The following is a 23,425-nucleotide window of genomic DNA, read 5'->3' on the forward strand; positions in this document are numbered from 1 at the left end:
TTGTGAGTGAGTTTTTGGGCGATGGCCTGAAAATAAATTGATGCATGTATGATTTGGATGTGGACAGGCTGTAATTTTCTATTATCCTAAAAGACACCCTTTTTAGATGTAGTAACAACTGGAGTATTTTCTTTCCCTTTTGTCTGTTGTTTTCTGGTTGGTATGTAGTGGAGGAGAGGATGATGCCTCCATTTAAGGTAAACAGTAAGAAATTTTGAATCTTGTATTTCTTTGCAAAAGGTATTGAATTAAGTTCACATAAAGCAAGATTTAAAACAGTATTGGGAGTTCACAAATTTTAAATTATTTTTTGTACTATGTATAGGAAAAAAGAGGAGGATTTGACACGACTTGTCTCCAACTAGCCTGCCTAGTAAAATCATAACCAATAAGCATTTAATTGTAAACTGGAATTATTTCAAGCAAATTTGATAAATCGCAAATCAATTGCAGTTACACACGGAGGCAATATAGGATTTAAAGGTGGCGGGTGCCAAAATACCTTATAATAACTAATATATAGTTTGTTCAGAACATTTGTCCGATTCATTTTTCTAGTTTATTCGAGCAATTTAATAAGCACTTTATTTGCAAATATAAGAATTACATCATTTTCATACCCTACTTATGGAATTTCATTGGGTATATATGTTATTATTGTCATATGAAAATTACATCTCAGACATCAAAAAGCAAATATAATTAGCATTTTAAAGAAGGAATCACACCTTTATTATTAATAATACAAGTAAAATCAATATTTTCACTAGGGAACTACAATTTTTTTTTTGTATGCTAAAAATATATTTGCACAAGTAAAATAAAATCTTTAATAAGGGAACTCCACCGATCAGAATAAGAAATATAAAAAAAATATCTTCAATAGATAAATTATACCCCAAAGTAAATGTAGAATTAGATAAACTACAAGATCTCAAAACTTACAATCATAGATCTAATGCTTGCGAAATATTCATCATAATTTAATAGTAAAAAGATTTAAATTGTATGTAACAATCATGGAATAACACAAATTTTTATGTTATAATAAAAAAAGAAATTATAAATTAATTTTGATCTCAATCTAAATATCAAGACCCAAGTTTTTTGATTTTGAAAGAAGAAAACTAAAAGATTTGAGATTAAGAGAAATGCTTATATTATGAAAATTTTAAATTTTGGAGGCTCTTTTTTGAGTGTTCTTGCAAAAGATCACATATAAAGTAATAGAATAGAGGAAAAAATATAAAAATAATAAACGACAAATAGGAAATTGTGAGGTAGCCAAAAAGGTAAATGACACAACGAAAAGGGAAAGTCAGACAAAGTTCAAGATAAATTCGAACTTGAATTTTATACACTAGAAAAACTTTCAAAAAGGTCTCCCAGTCATGACACCTTTGTCTAGTTTGCGAATGGGGATGTCAGAATCATATATTTAACCTAGTTTAAAAAAAATTCTACATAAATATATGATAATTTTACCAACCGAGCGGGTGCCATACCATCCCACCCTTTAAGGGTGGATCCGCCCCTAGTTACACAAATTCATCCAATAAATCCCTTATAATGGGACTACTACTTTAGCTAGTACCTCTTTGGCTCATTTCCACTAGCAAAAGTTGGAGCATTCGTGATTTCCCGTAGATTACTTATCATGCATGCTCAGAAGTACCATACCACAAACGTCATTTTTTTGTCTGATCCAGCTTGCTCGTACCTCGACTAATTCGGAGTCACCTAACTCTTTCTATGTTTCCAACGTGATTGTTGCACTTGCTCAAACTAAAAGATTTCTTCCATGATAATGACCATGAATCATGATTGACTCAAGTTCTGACGTCAATTTCCGAAGTGATGAGCCCTACTGGTGGTTCTCCCGGGTACCAAAATGGGTTCTTTACAAGAAAGAAAATTCTGTCCATATAAGTAGCTGAGCTTGCAATTGCAGTAGTTCCAAAGCCATGTTAGTAGCTGAGCTTTCCAAAGACACTGAAGAGGACAACCCGGTGTACTAAACTCCCGCTATGCGCGAGGTTCGGGGAAGGACTTGCCAAAAACACTACTAACACGAATTCATAGATAAATAGACCATAACAACTGATCTTACTTTGAGGCCATTAGGCATTTGCCTAGCCATCTAAGCAAATGCAGTTCCAGTTCAACACAGAACATTAAACTTGAAATCTCATTATGAATTTACATTTATAGCAAAAGCTCATAAAAAAGGACAGCCCGCTGCACCAAGCATCCTACGTTCATGCAGGGTCCGTGAAAGGGCCACACCTCAAGGCGGTATGATGTAGGCAGCCTACCCTGATGCAAGCATCAGTGGCTAATCCCACGGCTCGAACCCATGAACTATAGGTCACACAAGCTCCCCTTCTAAAAGCTCATAATACCATTCAAAGTTATTAAGGGAAAACTAGCAACATACAGTAAGAAATATCCAGGGTAGAATGCAATATTCTCAACAGGCTTCTAGCTTGCCACTAGTGGATCTTAACAGGCTGACATTTGGTGCTTTCTATTCAAGAAATGAACCTGATTTTGATACTATAATATCAGTGTCTGCTAGGAAAGCATTGCATACCAAACTATTTTTTCTGTTCTAGGAAGAAGAAGGAATAGAGGTGTTGGGTGAGAATTTAATTAAAAAACTATCTAATTGAACGATCCTATAAAATTGAACAATGGAATATCTGAAAGAAAAAAATTTATTCTTTACAACACATTCTCCTATTGCACTCCACTCACCTTAGCCCACTCCACAAACTGCATCCCACCATAAATATTGTTAGCAAAGCGAACACCCACTGTGAATGCCATCGCAACAGGTGGGGCACGTTTTGCCGCAGGTGATGCTTCAACTAAGCGCTCCAACCCGTTAATAATTTGGTACCGAGTATTTGAAGAAACTGCCAGAAAGAATCCTGAATGAAAATGGAAAAGGAAAAGGAAAAGAGTCAATTCAAGCAAAAGATAGAGAAAGGCTACAAGACATGCAGACTTGACCGCAAAAAGCACTTTGGAATAATTGTAATACTATCGTATCAACCAAATTCAAGGTATTGAAGTTAATAAGCAGAGATATTATGTCAAAATTCAAAATTGCATCCTGTGGTCCATTTTAAACCTTTTAAATTTTTCTCTTTCAAACTATATGATGGAGGTAAAATTTTCAAGTCTCACTCCAAAATTTATCTATTAGTTGGTCATGTATTCTTTACAATAATGGACAACTACACAGAAACTAGAGCCTCAAATCTTCATAAGCACAATGGTTATCAATTAAAGAACTCAACTAACGAATAACACCACATAGAATATAATAATTATTTTTTAATTTTAATTCTTTATATAGAGTACAGGTCTACTTGTTATTTTGATACACGTTCCTTCTAAATATTAATTCTTTTAAATAATCCTCTAAAGCTTACTTGCTTTAAATGGGTAATGACATAGTTCAGTATTTTGTATGGAACGTAGAGATGCTTTCGAAAAGGCATGTAACAAATTCACAATTCAATCCAAAGTCTCAGCATTAGTCTACTTTGGCTAGTAATAAAGATCAGTACTTGTTCTTAGAACTATTACGTAATAGCCAAGTAATACCAGATAAATTTGCAATTAGCATAAAGAAGAGAATCATAAAAATGAGGGAGAACGGGGAAAATGCTTCATGCAGCAGGCATTTGAGAATCAATAGTAATCAGAAAAGCCCACAGGATGACAGGATAGATCTCTAAACAGAAAAATAGTGATGGTCCTAGAAACTCCCTGTTCTATATAGGAACAGTGAGGCACACATCAGATTTTGCTATCTGGAGTTTGCCGCTTGTGTTATGATGTTTGGCTGCACATATTCAAAGTACAATCAAAAAGCAGTTCAACATACCCCAGAGTGCAGCACTTTTTAGTAAAGGAGGGACAGGTATATCCTCTTCTGACTTCTTGATGCTCCTGTTACACACAAAAAGGATATCAGATGTCAACCCGTTATAAGAATGCAAAGCACATTAGCTGAATAGAAGGCAGCTGATTTCATGGCAATCAGAAAAAGAAACTAAGTATCACAACAGAAGTACAGGAGAAAATTTAAATGCATTGGAGAGAATAAACATGTACACATCCCAATAGCTATATTTTGAGAAGTTGTGCACACACAAGAGCTCCATTTTTATTGATATCATTCTGTATAATGTTCTTTAGTGAGAATATAGCATGACATCTTGACAGAGAGTCCACAAAGTTCCAATAACATCCATGTTAAAAACAATATGAAAAGAAACTAAATGCAGATCTCACAGCAAGAAATCCAACTTCGAATATATTGGAGATCCATCTAAAAAAGAACACATAAAATGTAGCCAAAAAAAAAGAAGGAAAGGAAAAGAATGTAGACTATAGCTACAAAGCAGCCTGCAATTGTCTCTTGCTAAATTGCATACAGAAAGTAACTGAAAAATAGAAGGAAAGAGAAGAGATATAAAACAGCCAGGAGAAAAAACTCTTGCTAGGTAGCTTGCAGCTGCCACAGAAAAAAAACAAAAACAAAGAAACACTAACTGTAGATTGAAAATGGACTAGCCAAAAGTTGAGGGTGCATTGGCAGTTCAAGTGAACTAGACTGTGGAGAGTGGTTCACAAACATACCTCTTAGCAGTCATTATCAAATTTGCAATGCCCTGCCCAATGAGGCCACACCCAAATCCAACCGAGCCATACAAGAATCCCTGACAGCCATGAAAGGGAAATAGGTTATAACACTAAAATTTAACATTGCAGAATGGCTGAACACTTGGACGACAACGAAACGAGTAGAACCAAACTAACAGATTTTGAACCAGGACTTTGAAAAGGACTCACGTCGAAACAAATTATCTTATCCAAAATCTATCATCTGTATATCCTGAAAGTAGTCTAAAAGATAGCAAAGAAGTTCAATCATAAGTTATACCTTGTAAAAGTATGTTGCAATGCGCTGCTGTAATGTGAATTTACACCCTGGCCTCTCAGCTTCAAAAACGCTGCACAAAAATGGATATTCAGAAATCAGAACCAGCAACACTGCTATTATCAGCTGTCATAACATTGTGTTTTTTTTTTTGATAAGTAACTGTCATAACATTGTGAAGATAGACCATCAAATCTAACCAACCAAAGAACTGAGGATCACTGATTGTGTTATTCCCAGTTTTCACATAGGATCTCGTGCCCTTCTGGAAGCATTAAGTCATTTGTCTTGAGTTAGTGAACAAGAAAACTTCCACAAATCAAAGTTCTAGCATGCACTTAAGGCAGCCAATACCTTTTATGGAGAATGCCGTAATACCCATAGCCAGGTCCATTTCCACAAGAAACTTGGTTACTTTCGTACATGTTTAGTCCTAAAATGGTGAAGCTTGCCAAGTAATCTTAATTGGTCAGCAGAAGTTACTTTACTCAAAAGAAGGAATTCAGTTTCTGAAGGTCAACAGCATACATGTTCTTAAAAAGGAGAAGAGAAAACCTTGAGAATATAAGGGTGATTAGACACAGCCCTGGCTAACCAAGAAGAGACATTGGCCTTTGACCGAGGTTGCTGTGCAAATAAACATATGTGCTCGTGCCTGAGTATCTAACCCGCAACGTTTTAATGTTTAGGCACATAAAAATAGCTACACAATCTCAAAATCTCTGACAGAAGTATGAGAAACTAGTAGTGTTAAAAATATAGGTTTTCAAAAACTATCTTGAAAAGGTAAAGTTTTAGTCGACGCTTCTTCACTGATGACGACAGAATATCTGGATAACAATATACTGATTTCACCTTTTAGTCAACTAGAATGAAAGTCTTATATCCCATCATGTTGGTAGTCTGCGTCTGCTACATTATAATCTTCAATCTTGTCACAGCTCACACATTGGATCTACGAGAGAAGAGGCATAATAATTCTATTACAAGCTATCCAAATCAATCACCACTCTCTTACATCCACCAGATCTTAAAGGGCCTATAAACGACACAAAATTCAACCGGAGATTCTCAAACCAGATTACTTTTTCCAACAGTAGGTAGTTGAATCAAGTTCAAAACTTTCTTCATCTGATTTCCTAGTAGCCACATACTGTCAGAATCCAAAGTAGAGAAAATATTTCGTTGTTTTACTCTTGTTGAGATCCTACATATTAAAGTCTCTGCTGAACAGATAGTGTTATAATTGATCGGCTCTGAAGAGATAAACATATGCTTTAAATCTCCGCAGGTGCATGCATTTCTATATTGCATTGACTCCAGTGTATGCTTCTTCGGTCTCAATTTCAATGTTCCAATGGCAAAATGCATTCCGAAAATTTTGAAACCTTTCAATTAAGTTTATACAGGAAAGGGTGAAAATAAACCAGAAGCGATCAATCGGATACAACAAGGAGATATATACATTCTAAACTTAACTGGTTGATTCAAGAATGCTTTTACCCTTGTATTGATTGTCCATTTCATCTTACTTAAAGTGTCCATTAGTTTGTAATCGTTGCTTTTCCATTTGAACCCATGTGCGAGAACACAAAAAGGAACTCCAGATAATTCACAGGATATGGATAAGGTTTATATAGGTTATGACCAAGGTCCATCCGCATGAGAGGAGATTTTTTAAGCTTTTGACAAGGTGAAACAATTTCATGAACAGAGAATTACTTTCTGTGTCTTGCCTACTGAACTATCGCTCGGAAGAGCATGGCAGCTGCATGGGAGGAGATTTTCAGCATTAGACGAGGTGAAACAATTTCAAGTTCAGTAGGAATTGAACTCTCTGTCGAAAGAATGTGGCAGCTGCATGAGAGGAGAGTTTTTCATCATTAAACGAGGTGAAACAATTTCATGAATAGAGAATTACTTTCTGTATCTAGCCTACTGAACTATCTCTCGGAAGAATGTGGCAGCTGTTACTCTGAGTCTCTGACGCAATTAGTGTAGGCACTAGATGTTATGCTACGTCCGCAAAATCATGAGAACAGAAAGTACAAAAGTTGGAAATCTGCATGAGTTGGAAGCCAAAGAAAACAGAGAATAAATTGATCACCTGCTAGGGAGAGCTCCACAAGCATGTCGAAAGCGTCCAAAAGAACTGCTTGAAAAGGACTGCTTGCCTATTCGGACATAAGGAGCCAACATGCCTACCAATGCGACGTCAACAACAATTCCAACCAGAAGATCTGCAGCATACAACTCAAATTCTGCCCAGAAATCCTTTCCCCTTTTCTGAACCTCTGCAAATGTTGCACAACAGGAGTCGATAACAATCTGCAATACACCAGTTTAGGTACAAACTGCCACTATAAGATCAGGTTTAGACACTTGAACAATCAAGGCAGTTATCTACCAGTTCGTAAACTGGTGTACAAATTTTTTGAGAAGGAAACTGGTGCACAAAATTTATCCATCAATTAAACTGTTTATTAATCCATTTGGCAAAACCTACGTTACCAAGTTACAACCCAATATGTTTCCTTAGATTCAAATTTTTTTCTTTGACTATCCTCAAGCATGTGTAGCCCTTCGGTTCCTCCTTTTTCCTTTTTTCCTTATTTCTTACTGTTTTTGCTTGTTCGCACCTCATGTATTATTGTCCCCAGAGGACTAGCAGTTACATAAAGTTGCTTCAAATTGTTAAATAATTGTCCACACAACTTAATAAAAATTAACCTATTCCATAAAAACAAGCTTTATACTTGAGTCACCTCACAGTGGCTACTCAGTACCCTATACGATACAAGTGCAAGTCAAGCACACATCACAATCACAGAGCTTAAAGAGTGAAATAATCGTGGCATGATTGTCAATCTGATAATACCAATCATGAAACTCCTCATGACATTAGTGATTAGCCATAACAAACTACAGGTATAGCTGCATCCCAACAACAACAACAATATACCCAGTATTATCCCACACCGTGGGGTCTGGGAAGCATGGCAACTGTACGCAGACCTTACCCCTACCTTGTGAGGATATAGCTGCATCCCATGTTTTTTTATTTCTTGAAAAGTAAAAGAAACAAGAGCTACCAAATTATCAAACTAACCTCTGTTCCAACTTTAAACAAAAACGACGGATCCGCAAGCATTCGATTTCTCAGCATTGAGCAATGTCTCATCAAAAATCCCAGCGGCCAAGCTGAACCCTGAATGTCAAATACAACAACAACAATGCCTCAGTCCCAAACAAGTTGGGGTCGGCTGAACCTTGAATGTCAAATACCATTTCAAAATGCAATGAATATATCTACACATATACTCCCTTCGTCCCAATTTATGTGATAATCTTTCCTTTTTAGTCTGTCCTAAAAAGAGTGATAGCTTTGTATAATTAGAAATAATTTAACTTTAAACTTGTCATTTTAACTTTAATGAGATTATTATAGCATTTAGATCACTAGCTTCAAAAGTTTTTCCTTTTTTTAAAAAAAAAAAAATTCGGAGTCCAGTCAAACAATGTGTTATAAATTGGGATGGAAGGAGTATATAAAAAATGAAAATTAGCATCAAAGATTACATTTTTCGCACCTGCAAATCCAAGTAACGACTAAGAATCAAACTCCGAAGCCCTGTGGTCTTAGCTGCTTCCAACATATCACAAGGCAAACTCGCCCCTCGCTTTTCAGCCTCTTTGATCACCTCATCGAACTTCACAATCGGCCCAAACTCTTCCTCATCGTAATCACCATCATCTCCACCGCCGCCGTTGTCAGGTGGATATCCTCCTTTTCCGTTACCAGCGTCACCTCCATCAGCTGTTCTGATGATGGACTCTTGTCCGGTACATTTGATTCTGAAAATTTGATCAGTTTTCCCAATCGAATGATTTAAAGATACAAACTTTGATGAATTTGAGTGTCTTAAAAGTGTGTTGTTTGAGTTGGAATCGTTTGGAGGTATCGAAAGATTTGATATATGGAAAAGTGATGATTGAAGCAGGGCCATTGTCTTGAAGTTTCAGAGGAATGAATGGAGTGTTTTGTAATAGTACAGAGTAGGAATAGAACAGTGTACGAGGAAATGGCATTAACATAGGTGATTGCAGGTTGCAACCCTAAGTTCGAGATTGACCTTTGTTATCGGATTGCGCGGGGAACTAATTAATGGGGTTGGCCAATGTCGACCTTCTCTGCATGACGTGTTGCATGAATTATAGTAATAGAAAAATTATAATAAATTATTTAATCTCAGATTGGTTTGCGAACTATTATTGCACGTCAACCCAGCTCCTTGAGAATTTTCCACAAAAAAAATAACTATGCGATACCACTAGTTTGTTATTACAAATATAATCTTTTGTTTAATTTATTTTTCAATATTCTTTGGAAATTTTAAGAAAATGTTATCTAACAAGTGAATTCAAATTAGCAAAATTTAATATGCCCTTATAAAATTTGAAAAGTAACCAGTTAGTACAAAGTACAAACAAGCTTAAGAGTTCCCACAAATTGAAAATAACGAACGTAAAGCACTATATATACTCCTTTTAGGAAATAATTGGTCCCATCGAAATAAAGTGTTTGGACCTCGATTTTATAGCCACAATTAGCACATACACTTGTATACTTTTGAAAAACAAAACATGAATACCTTCATCATGTCACTTTACAGAACGCTTCATGAAGCTGTACATGTATAAGGGAGAACTTGGACTTTGAATCCTATTGTATTGTTCCAGGGGAAGAAACAAATATTTACCAAGTATCAGCTGAGTTCTATGTTTGTATAAGATTCATAATGTTCTGCGATCAGGCTTTCACCATTCCAAAATTGGACAAAAGTAGTTCTTTGGTCCAAGCGTGAGGGTTGTATGTTATGTAACAAACTCAATTTGGTCTCTCTGAGGGAAATATAAGGTGCATGTGCCTCCAATTATCATGGGATGAATCTTTTCCAAACATGTAACCCAAAATTTTTTGGGGCAGTGGATAAATATTTCTAAAGGCCATTCTCTTCAGGTTAAGGATGTCCAACCTGAGTCTTTTCATCATAAAATCAAAACAAAGAGGAACTTTTACGGTGTCTTGAGCTTCTCGGTTGCTCTATGGATGATCTTGGGGTTGGACCTGTGCTTTCAACCACATCTGGTTGAGTGTCTGACGATTGGGGAAGCAGCTTGCATCCAATTCTTCGGGCAAGAAATCGTGGAGAACTGAGGTAACTATGTGACTTTGTGACCTTTCTCATCTCTTGTTTGATTTTGCTGAATTCTTCTTCAAGTTCGCCAACTCTGGACTTCATCCTTTCCAAGTCCACCTTTAGACCCTGGTTCTCACGCACAACTGTGACCCATCCATCTCTCTGTACAATTTGACCTGCCATGTCAGTGGGGCCAGTGACAGCGACAGGAGCAGCAGGGGCACTTTCTGTGTCCAAGACATGGAGGCAGCCAGCTAGAGCTGTTCTCAGCTGCAATTGCTCGAAGAACAGGACTTGGAGAACTACTCGAAGAGGCAACCTGTCATTCTGGGATGCATGTGCACAAGCATCAATAGAGAGCTTCTGAAAGTCGATCATGTTGCAAAGCTGCTCCTTTTCTTTATCCGAGAGCCAAGGATGCGCCTATACAATTTCATTTTAATCCATTAAGAGTCTCGTTCAGAACTTCCAAAAGGTTTGAATATTACAAGGTTTCACAGTGCAGAGTTGAAATCAATTTAGCCCTAGATCATCAATGAAGTAAATAACAAGCACAGTGAAAAGATATACGTGTTAAGACTATTACACAAACAGCATAAAAGAGAGTAGAAAACTAAGCTAGAAAATCAGCCAGCATAAAAAAAATTAAGCTTTACTTGATGCAAGTTGCTTTTGACTAGAGGTCTGTCCTCAGATATGAAAGACTGTTTAATTGGAACAGTGCATTTTCAGACAATATGTATGGTAGTGACACTCAATGAAATACTAAAACACAGCCATCCATGGAATAGAGTGAAAGGACTAACCATTATGTGGCAGTAAATTAGCAGGTAAATAAACTAATCACAAACAATCAGATATATCATCATTAGCACAAAGTGAGACAGCGACTGAATCAAACCTTAAAGTATATATCTATAGCTCTGTATAGCCCATCATGCAGAGATCTTGAAGATTCTGGGAGAGCTTCAGCAAGTGAACGAATTTTTCCAGGCTTTAGGTTCACATCAGATGCAACTTCTGCAATATAGCTGTCTACCAGCTTCGCCACTCTCCTTAAAGGGTCAGACGATGGTGATGTTCCTATCTCAAATGAAGATGGAGCAGGTGTTGTGGCGACCCCAGGTTCAGAAGATATAAAATGAAGAATCATTCGTTCAACACAGTCAGTGTGATATAATGTATCAGAATCTGAGTAGGAAGGTATCAGCAAACCATCAAGGGATGCTAGGTCCAATTGCATTCCTATTCTCCTCTCCAGCGAGTCCTGGCACGTGTGGTTCACACCAAGAATCAGCGCAACTCGCAGAAGTCCCAACAAGAAACGGCAAAAAGATTTTCCCTTCAATTCAGGAAGCAGGTTCACAACACTTTCTAGGAGAACTTTCTGATCAACGGCAGCAGGTGTCATACTGAAACTAGCAACTGTTCTAGTTTTGCCACTTTGCCCACTCTGCCACCGGCCAAGTCCCGGAAGGTACTTTCTACAGTAGTACATCATAGCACCTGCTAAATTTTCATGTCTAATACCCCTGGCTTCCATTGTTTGAATTAGTCTCTGAAATAAAGGTACAGCAAGATATGAGATATCTTCGAACCACCAGTCAGATTCAATGGTTTGGATTCTAGCACCAGTGTTAATTCCATTCCACAATATACTACCTCCAGGGCTCTGTAAGCTGCCATACATCAACATAGGCCATCCAAATAAACTAGGATCTGTGCAGACCATCACAGAGAGCGCATTCAAGCATTTACTAATGATCTCTAGCTTATCTGCTCTTGGAATGACAGGATCACAAGTTTGGAGAGCCAATATGCAATCTTTCCAATTCCTTATAGTATTCTTATGAAAGTAAGCATCCGCCTTCAACAGTAAATTATCTTCTCCATACTCCTCCGTCATCTCCAAGTAGTCTGCTGCACAATAAATTATTACTATGTTCCTTGGGGTATATTCAACTCGAATACTGTAGCAGAATTTAACTGCGACCAGAAATATGTCACTCCCACCAGGGAAGTCTTCTAAAGTTGTCAGCAAAGTCCCTTCATGCGGACCTTGAGCTGCTTCTAGTATTTTGGCAATCCTCCCACATCTTGACACAAGTGGAAACTGTAGACAGAGCATTTTCAGCTGTTAGGCACGACTTGGCGTAGAGAAGTTAAATTTTATTTTAAAAGGTGAGTTGGGGAGTCCATGTAAATTCAGCAATACTTGATCATGGTAGGATACAGAATAAGAAACAGCATTAAGACAAACTAGTAATGATTGGGAGGAAAAATCAAAGCAAGTATATTGAAAATCACCCTTGAGAAGAGTGCAGTTACTTTGTAGACTTGACACTATAGTCATCTTCTTCAGATCACTGATTGCACACACATCAGTTCTAAACTAGGGCTTGCATCACTTTGTGAAAACTGAAAAATCCTATTAGATGAAACAAAGTTGCCACAAACATTAGCATTCCAGTTTATTTCGGCTCCAAAGTTCCATCATTTTCTGAATCATTGCAACAAAAACTAGCTGATTGGTGAGAAAAAGTGAAGCTCGTTAGTGACTTTGTCAGTCGAACATCCACTGCTTGGGAGAGGCAAGAATTAGGAAGGAAGATTTCCTCAAATTCAATTAGAATAAGCCATCGGGGAGTCACTAGATACATAGAATTTTGAGTACTCGGCAAAAAGAAGGCAAGAATTGAAAAGGGCGGAAAAATAGGAATAGAATGGAATGACTAAGGTATTAAAAAATAAAAACTACTCTTCTTTTCCAACTTAAAAAAATTCTCTATTTTATTACTTAGTGGTATTTCCGAAGCAAAACACCGTTTCAGGATATGATCTGCACAAGCATAATCAGTCTCTGCTGTAATTGAGCGCCCTCCCTTCAAGCATAAATAGTCTAAGGAAATGATTCACATGAGAAAAACTCGTCTGTATTCATCCAACAAAGATTCATCCCCCTCAATGCTTTTCTTTTTGTTTTTCTTCTTTTTTTCTGAAGTGTGAATGAATAGAGAGGATTCATATAACTGAACCTATCTAATTTGGGACTGAGGTTACACAAGTGAACCAAGTCGGGTATTTAAGTGGATAAGGATAGAGAGGCGGGCCCATTATTCACCGAGTTTCATAGATGAAAAATTTCTCAGCTATTTAAAAAAAAAGGAGATAATTAACCAATTCATGTATCTCTTTCTCTCAATTAACAGATATCAAAAGGAATTATCAGAGAATTCAGATATTTTCAGATGCTGGAAATGATTATTTCCAAACAGTATTAATTGTTATGACTAATCTAAATATATTTTCACCATTCAAACCGTATGCCAACCTGTTCGAAATAAAATACTAATATATAATCCATGACGATTATGACACTAGACAGATTATCATTACTATACAAGAATTACTCTCACGCCCCATTATATCTTCCCAACGTATCCAGTACATCATAATTCTAAAAAGAGCATATCCGTTAAATCATATGACAGTGCTAGGATTATTATTACTAAACAAGAATTAATCAGGCAACCCATCAAGTCTTGCTATCATGTTCATCAAACCTTACCCAATACATAATATTCAAAACTCATTTGATGATGGCTATTCCATATTAAATATACCAACATAGTTCGTTATGGTTCAAAAAGTGATGGTCCAGATCAAATGAGGATTCGGTAGGCGAATATTTTAAAGGAAGTTCGTTTAAATTAGTTTATAACATAAACAGTATAAAAGCGCATCTCCTATAACTTTCATAGTAGCATGGACTACCAGATGTAATTGCTAGTTTTTCCTTGAGAGTTTCAAATTAGAGATTACATACAAAGTTAGGGACAATTCAAAAGGTAAAATAAGACAATCTTTTTAGTCACAGGCTAAGTTGCACATCCTCAATTTTAAAGATTTAAAGAAGAATGACTACCTTGTGAAGGTGGAAGTTTACTCCATCTACTACCAAGGTAACATCACTGACCAAACTTGCATTGCAAAACCTGTCACAAGCATCAAACTATGAATCAAAAGAAAAAACACAGCTAAATAATTCTAACATATCCAAAGCTATTATCATGTTTTTTATTCGGAAAGGTGAATGAGACTCCAATCAGAACTATAACCCAGCCCAAGGAATCTCCTGGTACTGAAATAATATTTTAACTTGCATTAACCAAATAGATTAGCCAAAAACATACATATCCTCCTTGTCATAAAATAGATCCCCCCCCCCCCCCCCGCGACCTCTCACAATATTACCATCAAGATTGATATTGCCTCTAAAAATCTAAAGCACATCATCAAACTGGTTAACCTAAAAGCAAGAGCCTAATAAAGTTCAACTCTTCAATAATATCTATGCCGAATGCATAATTATTCATTTTTTATGATGGTAGTATCCGGGCCAGCTTGCACACCTCGACTATTCTACAAGGTACCTTTTACCTCCCACCAGCACAGGCATCGGGTATAACTCATCCCACCAAACCTTAGGCAGATAGGACGAAATCACCTAGTGTTTTTTACTCCGTTGGAATTTAAACTTAAAACCTCATGGTTCTCCTACCACTTCATGGACCACTAGGTCACACCCTTGAGCGCTGGATGCAAAATTCTTCATCGTAGCCCATAAAAACGAAAACTCAGGTATTTTTTAATCTAAAGAAAGGTAAAAGAAAAAAAATTACAACTAAAATAGGTTTTTTTATACCACAGAGAGAAATGTTGATGCAGAGTAACATACCAGTCATTTCCCTCACGGTAGAACCCAGTAACCTTCCCAGCAGGTGCCATCACAAGATCCAAACTCTACAACACACCTCTCCTTATACACCCTCACTCAGTTTCTACTTTCTCCAACCCAAATTCTCCTGAATTCAATTGAAAAAAACATATGATACCCATATGATCTTAGCATTTAATTACCAAAATTAAACAAACCCCATCAACGGAAAAAAGCAAACCACCAAACATGGGAACCATATAAGAGAATTCCAATGAGTCAAACCTTAAGTGGTCTCACAAGAATCTACTCAATTAATTACACGCATAAAAAGCAATCATAATCATTGGTCCCCCTTCTCTTACAGCTAAGCTTCTTCCCCCTCCCCCCAACACCCCCCCAATAAAGTTACCCTTCGCTCTTGTTATGTTTCTAAAAAAGAGGCTCAAATTCACTGCTCACAAGTCACAACAACCCTAACAAAGAAAACAGCACAGCAAACACAAGTATGGTCCATAATATACAATACACTTTACTTTTATATATACTGTATACTATATGTTTATATACTTGTGGCCTATGTGTAAAGAGAACCCACAAAACCAAAACCAGCAACACAAAGATTCTTCCTTTCTGCAAAGACCAATTACAATATTCAGTTGGATTTTTGACTAGTAGCTAGCTATTTTATTTACTTAGATTTGTATTTACATAACCCCTCACTCACTACATGTTAACTTCTACATGTACAACCCCCACCCTCCTCCACCCCTAAGGGGTTCTATAGGCCGGCGAAGAAGGGAAATGGAGACAAGAAGACATGGTAAATGATGAGAGAGAAGGGGAATATGATGGTTGGGTTTTTGGTTCACGCTTTTTGTCGAACAGGTGGAGTGCGAATTGGTTTTTATCGAGAAAACAGCATGGATCCAATGAGAATGTGGCTTTGGGTTCTGTGATGGCTCTTTTTTGTGGTCCGCTTAATTGGGTGACACGTGAAAATAGCGTTACTACAATCATTTATTTTTCAAATGCGTTTCGTGCCTTTTATTACTTGGTGCTTTGCTTTGTGTACAAGATAAGAGACAAGAGAATTTAGGACATTAAATTAAGTCATTGATTACTAAAGTACATTAATAAAAGGAGTAAGAGAATCTAGGATTATAACTTCTTTTTACTCCAAATTCAATAAATTTAATACTCCTATAGGCTATGATACATTTATGTATTAACTAATCAAAAAGAAATGCTACACTATGTATTTAATGGTTTAGTGTCAAGAACATTTTTTCTCTAAACTATTGCAAGAAAAAACTGTTGTTTGTTGCATTCTTGTGTTATACGTGGTTTTGCATTCATATCAAATCTCTCTCTTATGAAGTATACTATTTTGTATGCATTCACTCAATTCAGCCAAGTAATCATATGCTTTATTTATTAAAATTTTAAGCAAAAGGAAAAAAAAAATTGTTTAAAATTCTAAAACTCACTGGGATTTCTACTCGGGAGGATTGTCGATCTTATTCAAAAAAGGTAGAGGCATTACCGCAATAGTATTTAGAGAAATTGAATAACTTGAAAGCATTAAATTGCATGCATCCAACTAATTGAGAAACGGCAAGAGTAGCTTTGTCAACACAAAATGGAAGAAAGAAAATAAACTTGATTTTTATAGACAAATTACGGGAAAAACAAAAAAGAAAAACGGAAGATTTATGCAATATTTCATAGATCAAAGGGGGGAGATTTTATTACATATTAAAAGGTAACAAGGAATATATGTGTAATTGACCCATTTATCACTAGATTTCTTAGTAAAAGTGCAAAAATTATATCTATGTTAGGATTATTTTCCCCAATCTCTCGTTTTCTATCTAGTTTGAAACAGGCTAAATTTAAAATGAGCTAATATGTAGCCACTTTCCATTGATTGGGTAATTTTGGTATTATTGTCGAATAATTATTCCTATTGTTAATTCCCCATCATTATTTTGCGCAAGAAGAAATATTTTAGCCACCACCTATATAAGTGAAGTTATCTTATAGCACGTTTTCCACCCTTTTCGGTTTCATATAAGTATGTGTGTATTATTTGAGAAGAGTCAACAAGCATAGGGAACATGTAATAATCAAAATTATTTGTTTGTTAAAATATGAAATATGAAATATGAAATATAGTACATGAAGAGAAGAGAAACTTCAAGATGTGCATGTAAAGGAAATATTCGCATCGTTTAGGTAAGAGAGAATATTTGGTTGGTTAAAGCAATCCAGAAGCTTTCATTCGAAAATATTGATCTAAAGAATAATTTGCATGTATGATTCCAAAATTTTCGCCTAATCTTTCTAATCACACTCTTTGATTAAATAACTTTCATTAATCAAGATCAATTTTAGTTATCACATTATGTTTTTTAACTAATACCTTTATTTTTCTGCATCAAAGTGAATAACTAAAAATTGATTAGTCGATGCATATAGCCTACAGGGGCAAACGCACGTAGATCGAAGCAGTGTCACATTGACACTGCTTTGTCGGTAATTTTAATTAAATATTTTTGTTGTAGATGATATGCGAACAGTAAATAAGTACTACATATTATTTAAAGTAACATCGCTTAACAACATTCAGTTATTAGCTCAAGGGTCAAGCCTTTGATTTAGATAGCAAAGGTTCGGGGTTTGAACCCCCTTGCGTATGTTACTTTTTGTTTTTGAGACTGCTTCTCTAAAAAGAGGGGCTGAAATTTTTTGGGGAGTCGAACTTATGACCTACCCTATATTCAGGAAACCCCCTCCTTGAATTTGTAATTTTTATTTATGTTGGTTTGTTGTTACTTTACTCGGCTTTTCATTTTCGCCTATCTTCCTAAACTCCCTTGGGTCATTAGCTATCAATTAATTATGACACCGCTTATTAAAAGTTTTGCGTACTTCTCTGGATGCCTAGTACGCAATCCACATTATCTTTATCCAAATTCATTAGTGACTAAATATTACACAATTCATGTAATGCTTTTTTTAAATAAAAAAGAACACATAGTACTCCTTCAGTGCTATATAGGCTTATTTCACTATATGATGGTTAAAAAATAAATTGTAATTGTAGCTAATATTTTGGGTAGTGGAGTCCATCTCACATAAGCATAAGTTTATTTGCAAAGTAAACTTTGTTAGCAATATTCTTTGAGACCCAAAAATATTGCATTGTGTGGTGGATATCATCTGCACAAATTGTATCTTTTCTTTTACAACTAAGAGACCAAAACTTTTTTGCCTATAAAAGGAAAGGCCATAAGTTTATTTTAAACACACTAACAAGACTTGAGTCTTCATTTCTTGTTTCCTCTCCTCCTTTACTAATTGAGAGTATTTTGTAAGAGAGTTGAGTGTTTAACACTTGTGTGATCCTCTTTCTTTGGAGTGATCTGTTGGGAAACGTGTCATGCTAAAAGAAGGGAAAAAATATTTGAAAGAAAAAAGCAATAAATTGCACAAGATAAGACAAAGACAAGATTTACGTGGTTCGGCAATTTTTGCCTACTCCACTGCCACACAAAGAATAGCTCTTTATTAATTGAAGAGAGAAAGAAGAAATTGAGGGATGATATGCAAATGAAAATGCATACCCCTTTTATAGGCATTTGAATGCCTTGCCGAGGTAAACGCTTACATCATAAGTTCATTTCTTTTTTATTTTTCTTTCTTTTGTTTTGTCTACTTTTCTTTCTTTCACGTACAACAAACAGGTTTGCTACTATTAATCTCTCCCTCAAACCTATGTTACATCAAGAAAGAAATTAAAAAAAAAATTTACTATTCTCTGGTGGCGCCTTCATGCTATCAGTATTGAAGGCTAACTGAGGCAGTGCACAACCTTAGTTTGTCAACACTGACAACTTTGGTCAATATATCTGACGAGTTCTTTGATCCCGGTATCTTCTACAGGGAAAGAGTTTCTTCACTTATCAACTCTTGGATATGATGATACCTTAACTGGATATACTTCGATCTTACATGAAACACTGAATTCTTGGCAAGATGAATTGCACTCTGACTATCGCTAAAAAGCTCACAATTGTCCTACTCTTTACCTAGTTCTTTAAGAAAATTCTTGAGCCAAATCATCTCTTTTTCAGCTTCTGAGATTGTCATGTATTATGCTTAATTGGTAGATAGAGCAACACTTTTCTGAAGTCTGGACATCCAGCTAACAGCAGTACCACCCAAGGAGAATACGTAGCCTGTGGTACTTTTTTGACTATCCAGATCGCCGCCTAAATTTGCATCAGCAAAACTTTGTAAGATAATATTGCTCATTTTAAAACAACTCCAATTGCATGGGCTATGTAAGATTTAGTGTAAACCATAGCATACATCAAACTTCCTACTGCTGAAGCATATGAAACTTTGAACATGTACTTCCTTTCTTCATCTATCTTAGGTGATTAGTCCTTCGACCGATTAAGATGGCTTCCGAGTGGAGTGCTTCTGGTCTTTGCATCATGAAGACTAAACCTGCTTAGTACCTTCTGTATGTACTTTTCTTGAGACAATTTTAAGGTTCCTTTAGACATGTTTCTGCTAATCATCATCCCAAGCATTTGCTTAGCTGGTCCTAAGTCTTTCATTTCAAACTCCTCCGCCAGTTGTTGCTTAACCCTGTTGATCTCATTTATGCTATATCCTGCAATTACCATATCATCAACGTACAACAGTAAAATGATATAGGATTTATCAAGATTTTTGATATAACAGCAATGGTCCATCTCACATCGTGTGAAACCATTATTATACATGAATCCATCAAATTTCTTGTACCATTGTCGGGGTACTTGTTTCAAACCATACAAACTCTTCTTCAACTTACCCACAAGGTTTTCTTTACCAAAAACTTGAAAACCTTCAGGTTGCTTCATGTAGATGTCTTCTTCAAGGTCATCAGGCAAGAAAGCAGTTTTAACATCTAGCTTCTCCAAATACAAATTTTCTACAGCTACGATACTTAGCTGCTCCAAGGTTTTATTCTTTTGAAGAGAATTCATCTCTTCTTTCATGGCTAGCTTCCACTTATCAGAGCTTATCACCTGAATTGCTTCAACAAAATGCTCTGGTTCTCCAGCATCAGTCAAGTAAATAGTGGAGAGACAGAGAGAGAGAGAGAGAGAGAGAGAGAGAGAGAGAGAAAGAGAGAGAGAGAGAGAGAGAGAGAGAGAGAGAGAGAGAGAGAGAGAGAGTTAAAATATCTGGAGCATTCGTGACTCTTTTAGATCTCCTTAATGTAGGTTCAGGATTAACTAATCCCGAATTTGATTCAAGTCCTGACTCCAGATATGGTTCTCCATCTAATTCTATCTCCGGTTCTGGTTCTGATTTTGATCCAGATTCAGCTTCTGGTTCGGCATCTTCAATTTTAGATCCAGCTGTAGTCTCTCTAGCCACTTCATTTTCTGAGATTTCTTCTAACTCAACTATTTCAAATGTCTGTCTACTGGTATTGGTTGGTTCTACTTCAAGCTTGTCTTTGTGCATCACATTTTCATTAAATGTGACATTCTTGTGTCTTAGGATCTTTCTATTATGATCATCCCAAAATCAATAACCAAAATTATCATCACCATAGCCAATAAAGAAATATTTCTTGGCTTTAGGATCAAGCTTATCTCTATCATTAGAGTTTACATGCACATAAGCAGCACAACCAAAAATTTTCAGATGTGAGAGAGTTACCTCATTTCCTGTCCATACCTCCTCGAAAATTTCAAAATCCAACGGTACAGAGGGTCCTCTGTTTATGAGGTAAGCTTCCGTGTTAATAGCCTCAGCTCAAAAATACTTCGGCAATCCAGAATGTATTCTCATACTTCTGGCTCGTTCATTCAAGGTTTTGTTCATCCTCTCAGCAACGCCATTTTGTTCCGGTGTTCCAGGAACTGTCTTGATCATTCTGATCCCATTCTCATAGCAGAATGCTTTAAACTCTTGATTATCATACTCTCCTCCATTGTCAGACTTCAGATATTTTAACTTTAGACTTGTCTGATTTTCAACTTCAGCTTTCCATCTTTTAAAGGTAACAAACACATCAGATTTATTTTTCAGAAAATAAACCCATACCTTTCTTGTGGAATCATCAATGAAGGTGACATAATAGCGTGAGCCTCCCAGAGAAGTTACAGTTGCTGGTCCCCACACATCTGTATGCACTAGTTCCAACTTCTCTTTCTTTGGCGTCCTTCCCACCTTTGAGAAACTAACTCTCTTTTGTTTCCCGTAAATGCAATCTTCGCACAAATCTAAGTCAACATGCTTTAGGTTTGGCAACTTTTTTTTAGATGCCAACAACCTCATTCCTTTCTCCCTCATATGCCCGAGCCTCCGGTGCCATAATGTTGTATCACAACCATGATCAACCGTTGCTATAGTATCTCTCTGTATTGCAGTTGCATACAGTGTTCCCTTCTTGAAGCCTCGTGCCACAACCAAGTTTCCTTTGGTTATCTTCCACGATCCGTTACCGAATGTTGTTGTATATCCTTCACTATCAATTTGACCCATAGATATCAGATTTTTCTTGAGGCCAAGAACATATCAGACATTTTGCAATTTCCATAGTGTGCCTTGTGAAGTCTTTATATGAACTTCACATTTTCCGACAATGTCCAGAGATTCGCCGTCTGCTAGATAAACCTTCTCAAATTTTCCAGCAATATAATTATGCAATAATTCTTTGCATGATGTAGAGTGAAAGGATGCACCTGAGTAGAGAATCCAAAATTCGACTGGACTGTCTGCACAACAAATTAGTACTTCACCGACTTGTTCATCAATTGCATTTGCTGAATTATCGTCCTTGTATTGCTTGTTCTTCTTCTTCTTTGGCTCTCTACACTAACTACTATAGTGACCATTTTTGTCGTAATTCCAACACATAATGTCTTTGCGATTTTTAAATTGTCATCTTCTCATTGACTTTGATCTGCCACGACCATGACTTTGTCCTCTTTGGCTGTTTATCCCCCTGCTTTCGATATTCAAAGCAGATCCTGGAAAATCACTTGATTCTCTCTGGCGAATATCTTTGCTTAGAACCAAGTCTCTAATATCATCCAATTTGAGTTTGGTACTTCCTGATGAACTGCTAACTACACTTACCGTTGCAGACCAACTTTTCGGTCGAGATGATAGTATAATCAATACCCTGACTTCGTCATCGAATGTTATATTGACAGAACTCAACTGAGTTAATATTACATTCAACTCATTGATATGTTCCGTGACATATCCACCTTTTTGTCATCTTTAAGTTGAACAATCGACGCATTAAATAAACTTTATTTGAAGTAGACGGCTTCTCGTACATATTTGATAACGCCTTCATCAGGCCTGCAATGGTCCTCTCGTTAATGATGTTAAATGCCACATTTTGTATTTGTGTCAAACGAATCACACCAAGAGCTTGGTGATCTAATAGATCCCAATCCGCTTTGGCCATAGTCTTTAGTTTTACCTTGGTTAGAGGTAAGTGTAATTTTTTTGGTACAAATAATCATCTATTTTAATTTTTCAGAATCCAAAATCTTTGCCATTGAACTTGTCAATCTAATAGATCCCAATCCGTTTTGGCCATAGTCTCTAATTTTACCTTGGTCAGAGGTAAGAGTAATTTTTTCTGGTACAAATAATTCTCTATTTGTATTTTCCAGAATCCAAAATCTTTGCCATTGAACTTGTCAATCTTAACCTTCCCTTCTTCCAATGCCATTTTTCACAAAAATAATTTATGTGAATAGTGCTTGTGAATAGTAATGATGATCAATAATGTCGCACTATTTTTGTGAATAGTACTTGCACCGATATCGTACTTTTCTACCAGAATTACACTGTCTGTGCTCTGATATCAGTTATTGGGAAACGTGCCAGGTTAATAAAAGGGAAAAAATATTTGAAAGAAAAAAGAAATAAATTGCACAAGATAAGACAAGAGAAGATTTACGTGGTTCGGCAATTTTTGCCTACTCCATGACCACACAAAGAATAGTTTTTTATTAATTGAAGAGAGAAAGAAGAAGTTGAGGGATGATATGCAAATGGCAATGCATACCCCTTTTATAGTCATTTGAATGTCATGTCAAGGTAAGCACTTACATCATAGAAATGTCGATGTAAGCGCTTACATCATACGAATGTTGATGTAAGCGCTTACATCATAAGTTCATCTCTTTTTGATTTTTTTTCTTTTGTTTTGTTTACTTTTCTTTCTTTCACATACAACAACAAGTTTGCTACTATCATGATCTAGTGAGGTTATTCTCTCCGGGGTATTTGAGATTAATTAGAGTATTTACTCTAATTTTGTATGCTCTTTTGTACTATTATTGCTATAGTGAATTTGCTCATCTCCGTTTGTGGACGTAGGTCACACTGACCGAACTACGTTAAATTAGTGTCTTTTTTATATGCTTTAATTATCTTTGTTATCAACTTGCATTGTCTTTGTTATTATCATTATAACATTGTTTGGCTAAATTCTGCACTACCCGAGTTTCC

The 23,425-nt window shown here is 36.2% G+C and overlaps 2 protein-coding genes across 2 annotated transcripts; both read right to left on the minus strand.

The window, feature by feature from the left end:
• Positions 1-2,465: 2,465 nt before the first annotated feature.
• Positions 2,466-9,146, minus strand: LOC107831559 (protein RETICULATA-RELATED 1, chloroplastic). Its single transcript, XM_016659339.2, has 7 exons — positions 8,548-9,146; positions 8,067-8,165; positions 7,065-7,285; positions 4,961-5,030; positions 4,657-4,736; positions 3,899-3,963; positions 2,466-2,933 (listed from the first exon to the last, which is right to left on the minus strand). Exons 1-7 carry the CDS (start codon positions 8,962-8,964, stop codon positions 2,740-2,742), a joined length of 1,146 nt encoding a protein of 381 aa, XP_016514825.1. The 5' UTR covers positions 8,965-9,146; the 3' UTR covers positions 2,466-2,739.
• Positions 9,147-9,477: 331 nt separating this feature from the next.
• On the minus strand, positions 9,478-15,868 carry LOC107831560 (BTB/POZ domain-containing protein At3g44820). The gene is made up of 4 exons (XM_016659340.2): positions 14,897-15,868; positions 14,084-14,153; positions 11,060-12,271; positions 9,478-10,581 (listed from the first exon to the last, which is right to left on the minus strand). Exons 1-4 carry the CDS (start codon positions 14,944-14,946, stop codon positions 10,015-10,017), a joined length of 1,899 nt encoding a protein of 632 aa, XP_016514826.2. The 5' UTR covers positions 14,947-15,868; the 3' UTR covers positions 9,478-10,014.
• Between the last annotated feature and the right edge of the window lie 7,557 nt (positions 15,869-23,425).

The sequence above is a fragment of the Nicotiana tabacum genome, chromosome 9 (genome assembly GCF_000715075.1).
Source record: "Nicotiana tabacum cultivar K326 chromosome 9, ASM71507v2, whole genome shotgun sequence".
NCBI lineage: Eukaryota > Viridiplantae > Streptophyta > Magnoliopsida > Solanales > Solanaceae > Nicotiana > Nicotiana tabacum.

Excerpts from the sequence above, each read along its gene's own strand:
- LOC107831559 (XM_016659339.2), bottom strand. The coding sequence starts at position 8,964 with ATGGCCCTGCTTCAATCATCACTTTTCCATATATCAAATCTTTCGATA. Across the intron at positions 4,737-4,960 it reads TTGCAACATACTTTTACAAG|GGATTCTTGTATGGCTCGGT; the intron begins GTATAACTTATG and ends CATGGCTGTCAG. Across the intron at positions 2,934-3,898 it reads AAAAAGTGCTGCACTCTGGG|GATTCTTTCTGGCAGTTTCT; the intron begins GTATGTTGAACT and ends ATTTTCATTCAG.
- LOC107831560 (XM_016659340.2), bottom strand. The coding sequence starts at position 14,946 with ATGGCACCTGCTGGGAAGGTTACTGGGTTCTACCGTGAGGGAAATGAC. Across the intron at positions 14,154-14,896 it reads TACCGTGAGGGAAATGACTG|GTTTTGCAATGCAAGTTTGG; the intron begins GTATGTTACTCT and ends TGCTTGTGACAG. Across the intron at positions 12,272-14,083 it reads TAAACTTCCACCTTCACAAG|TTTCCACTTGTGTCAAGATG; the intron begins GTAGTCATTCTT and ends CTCTGTCTACAG.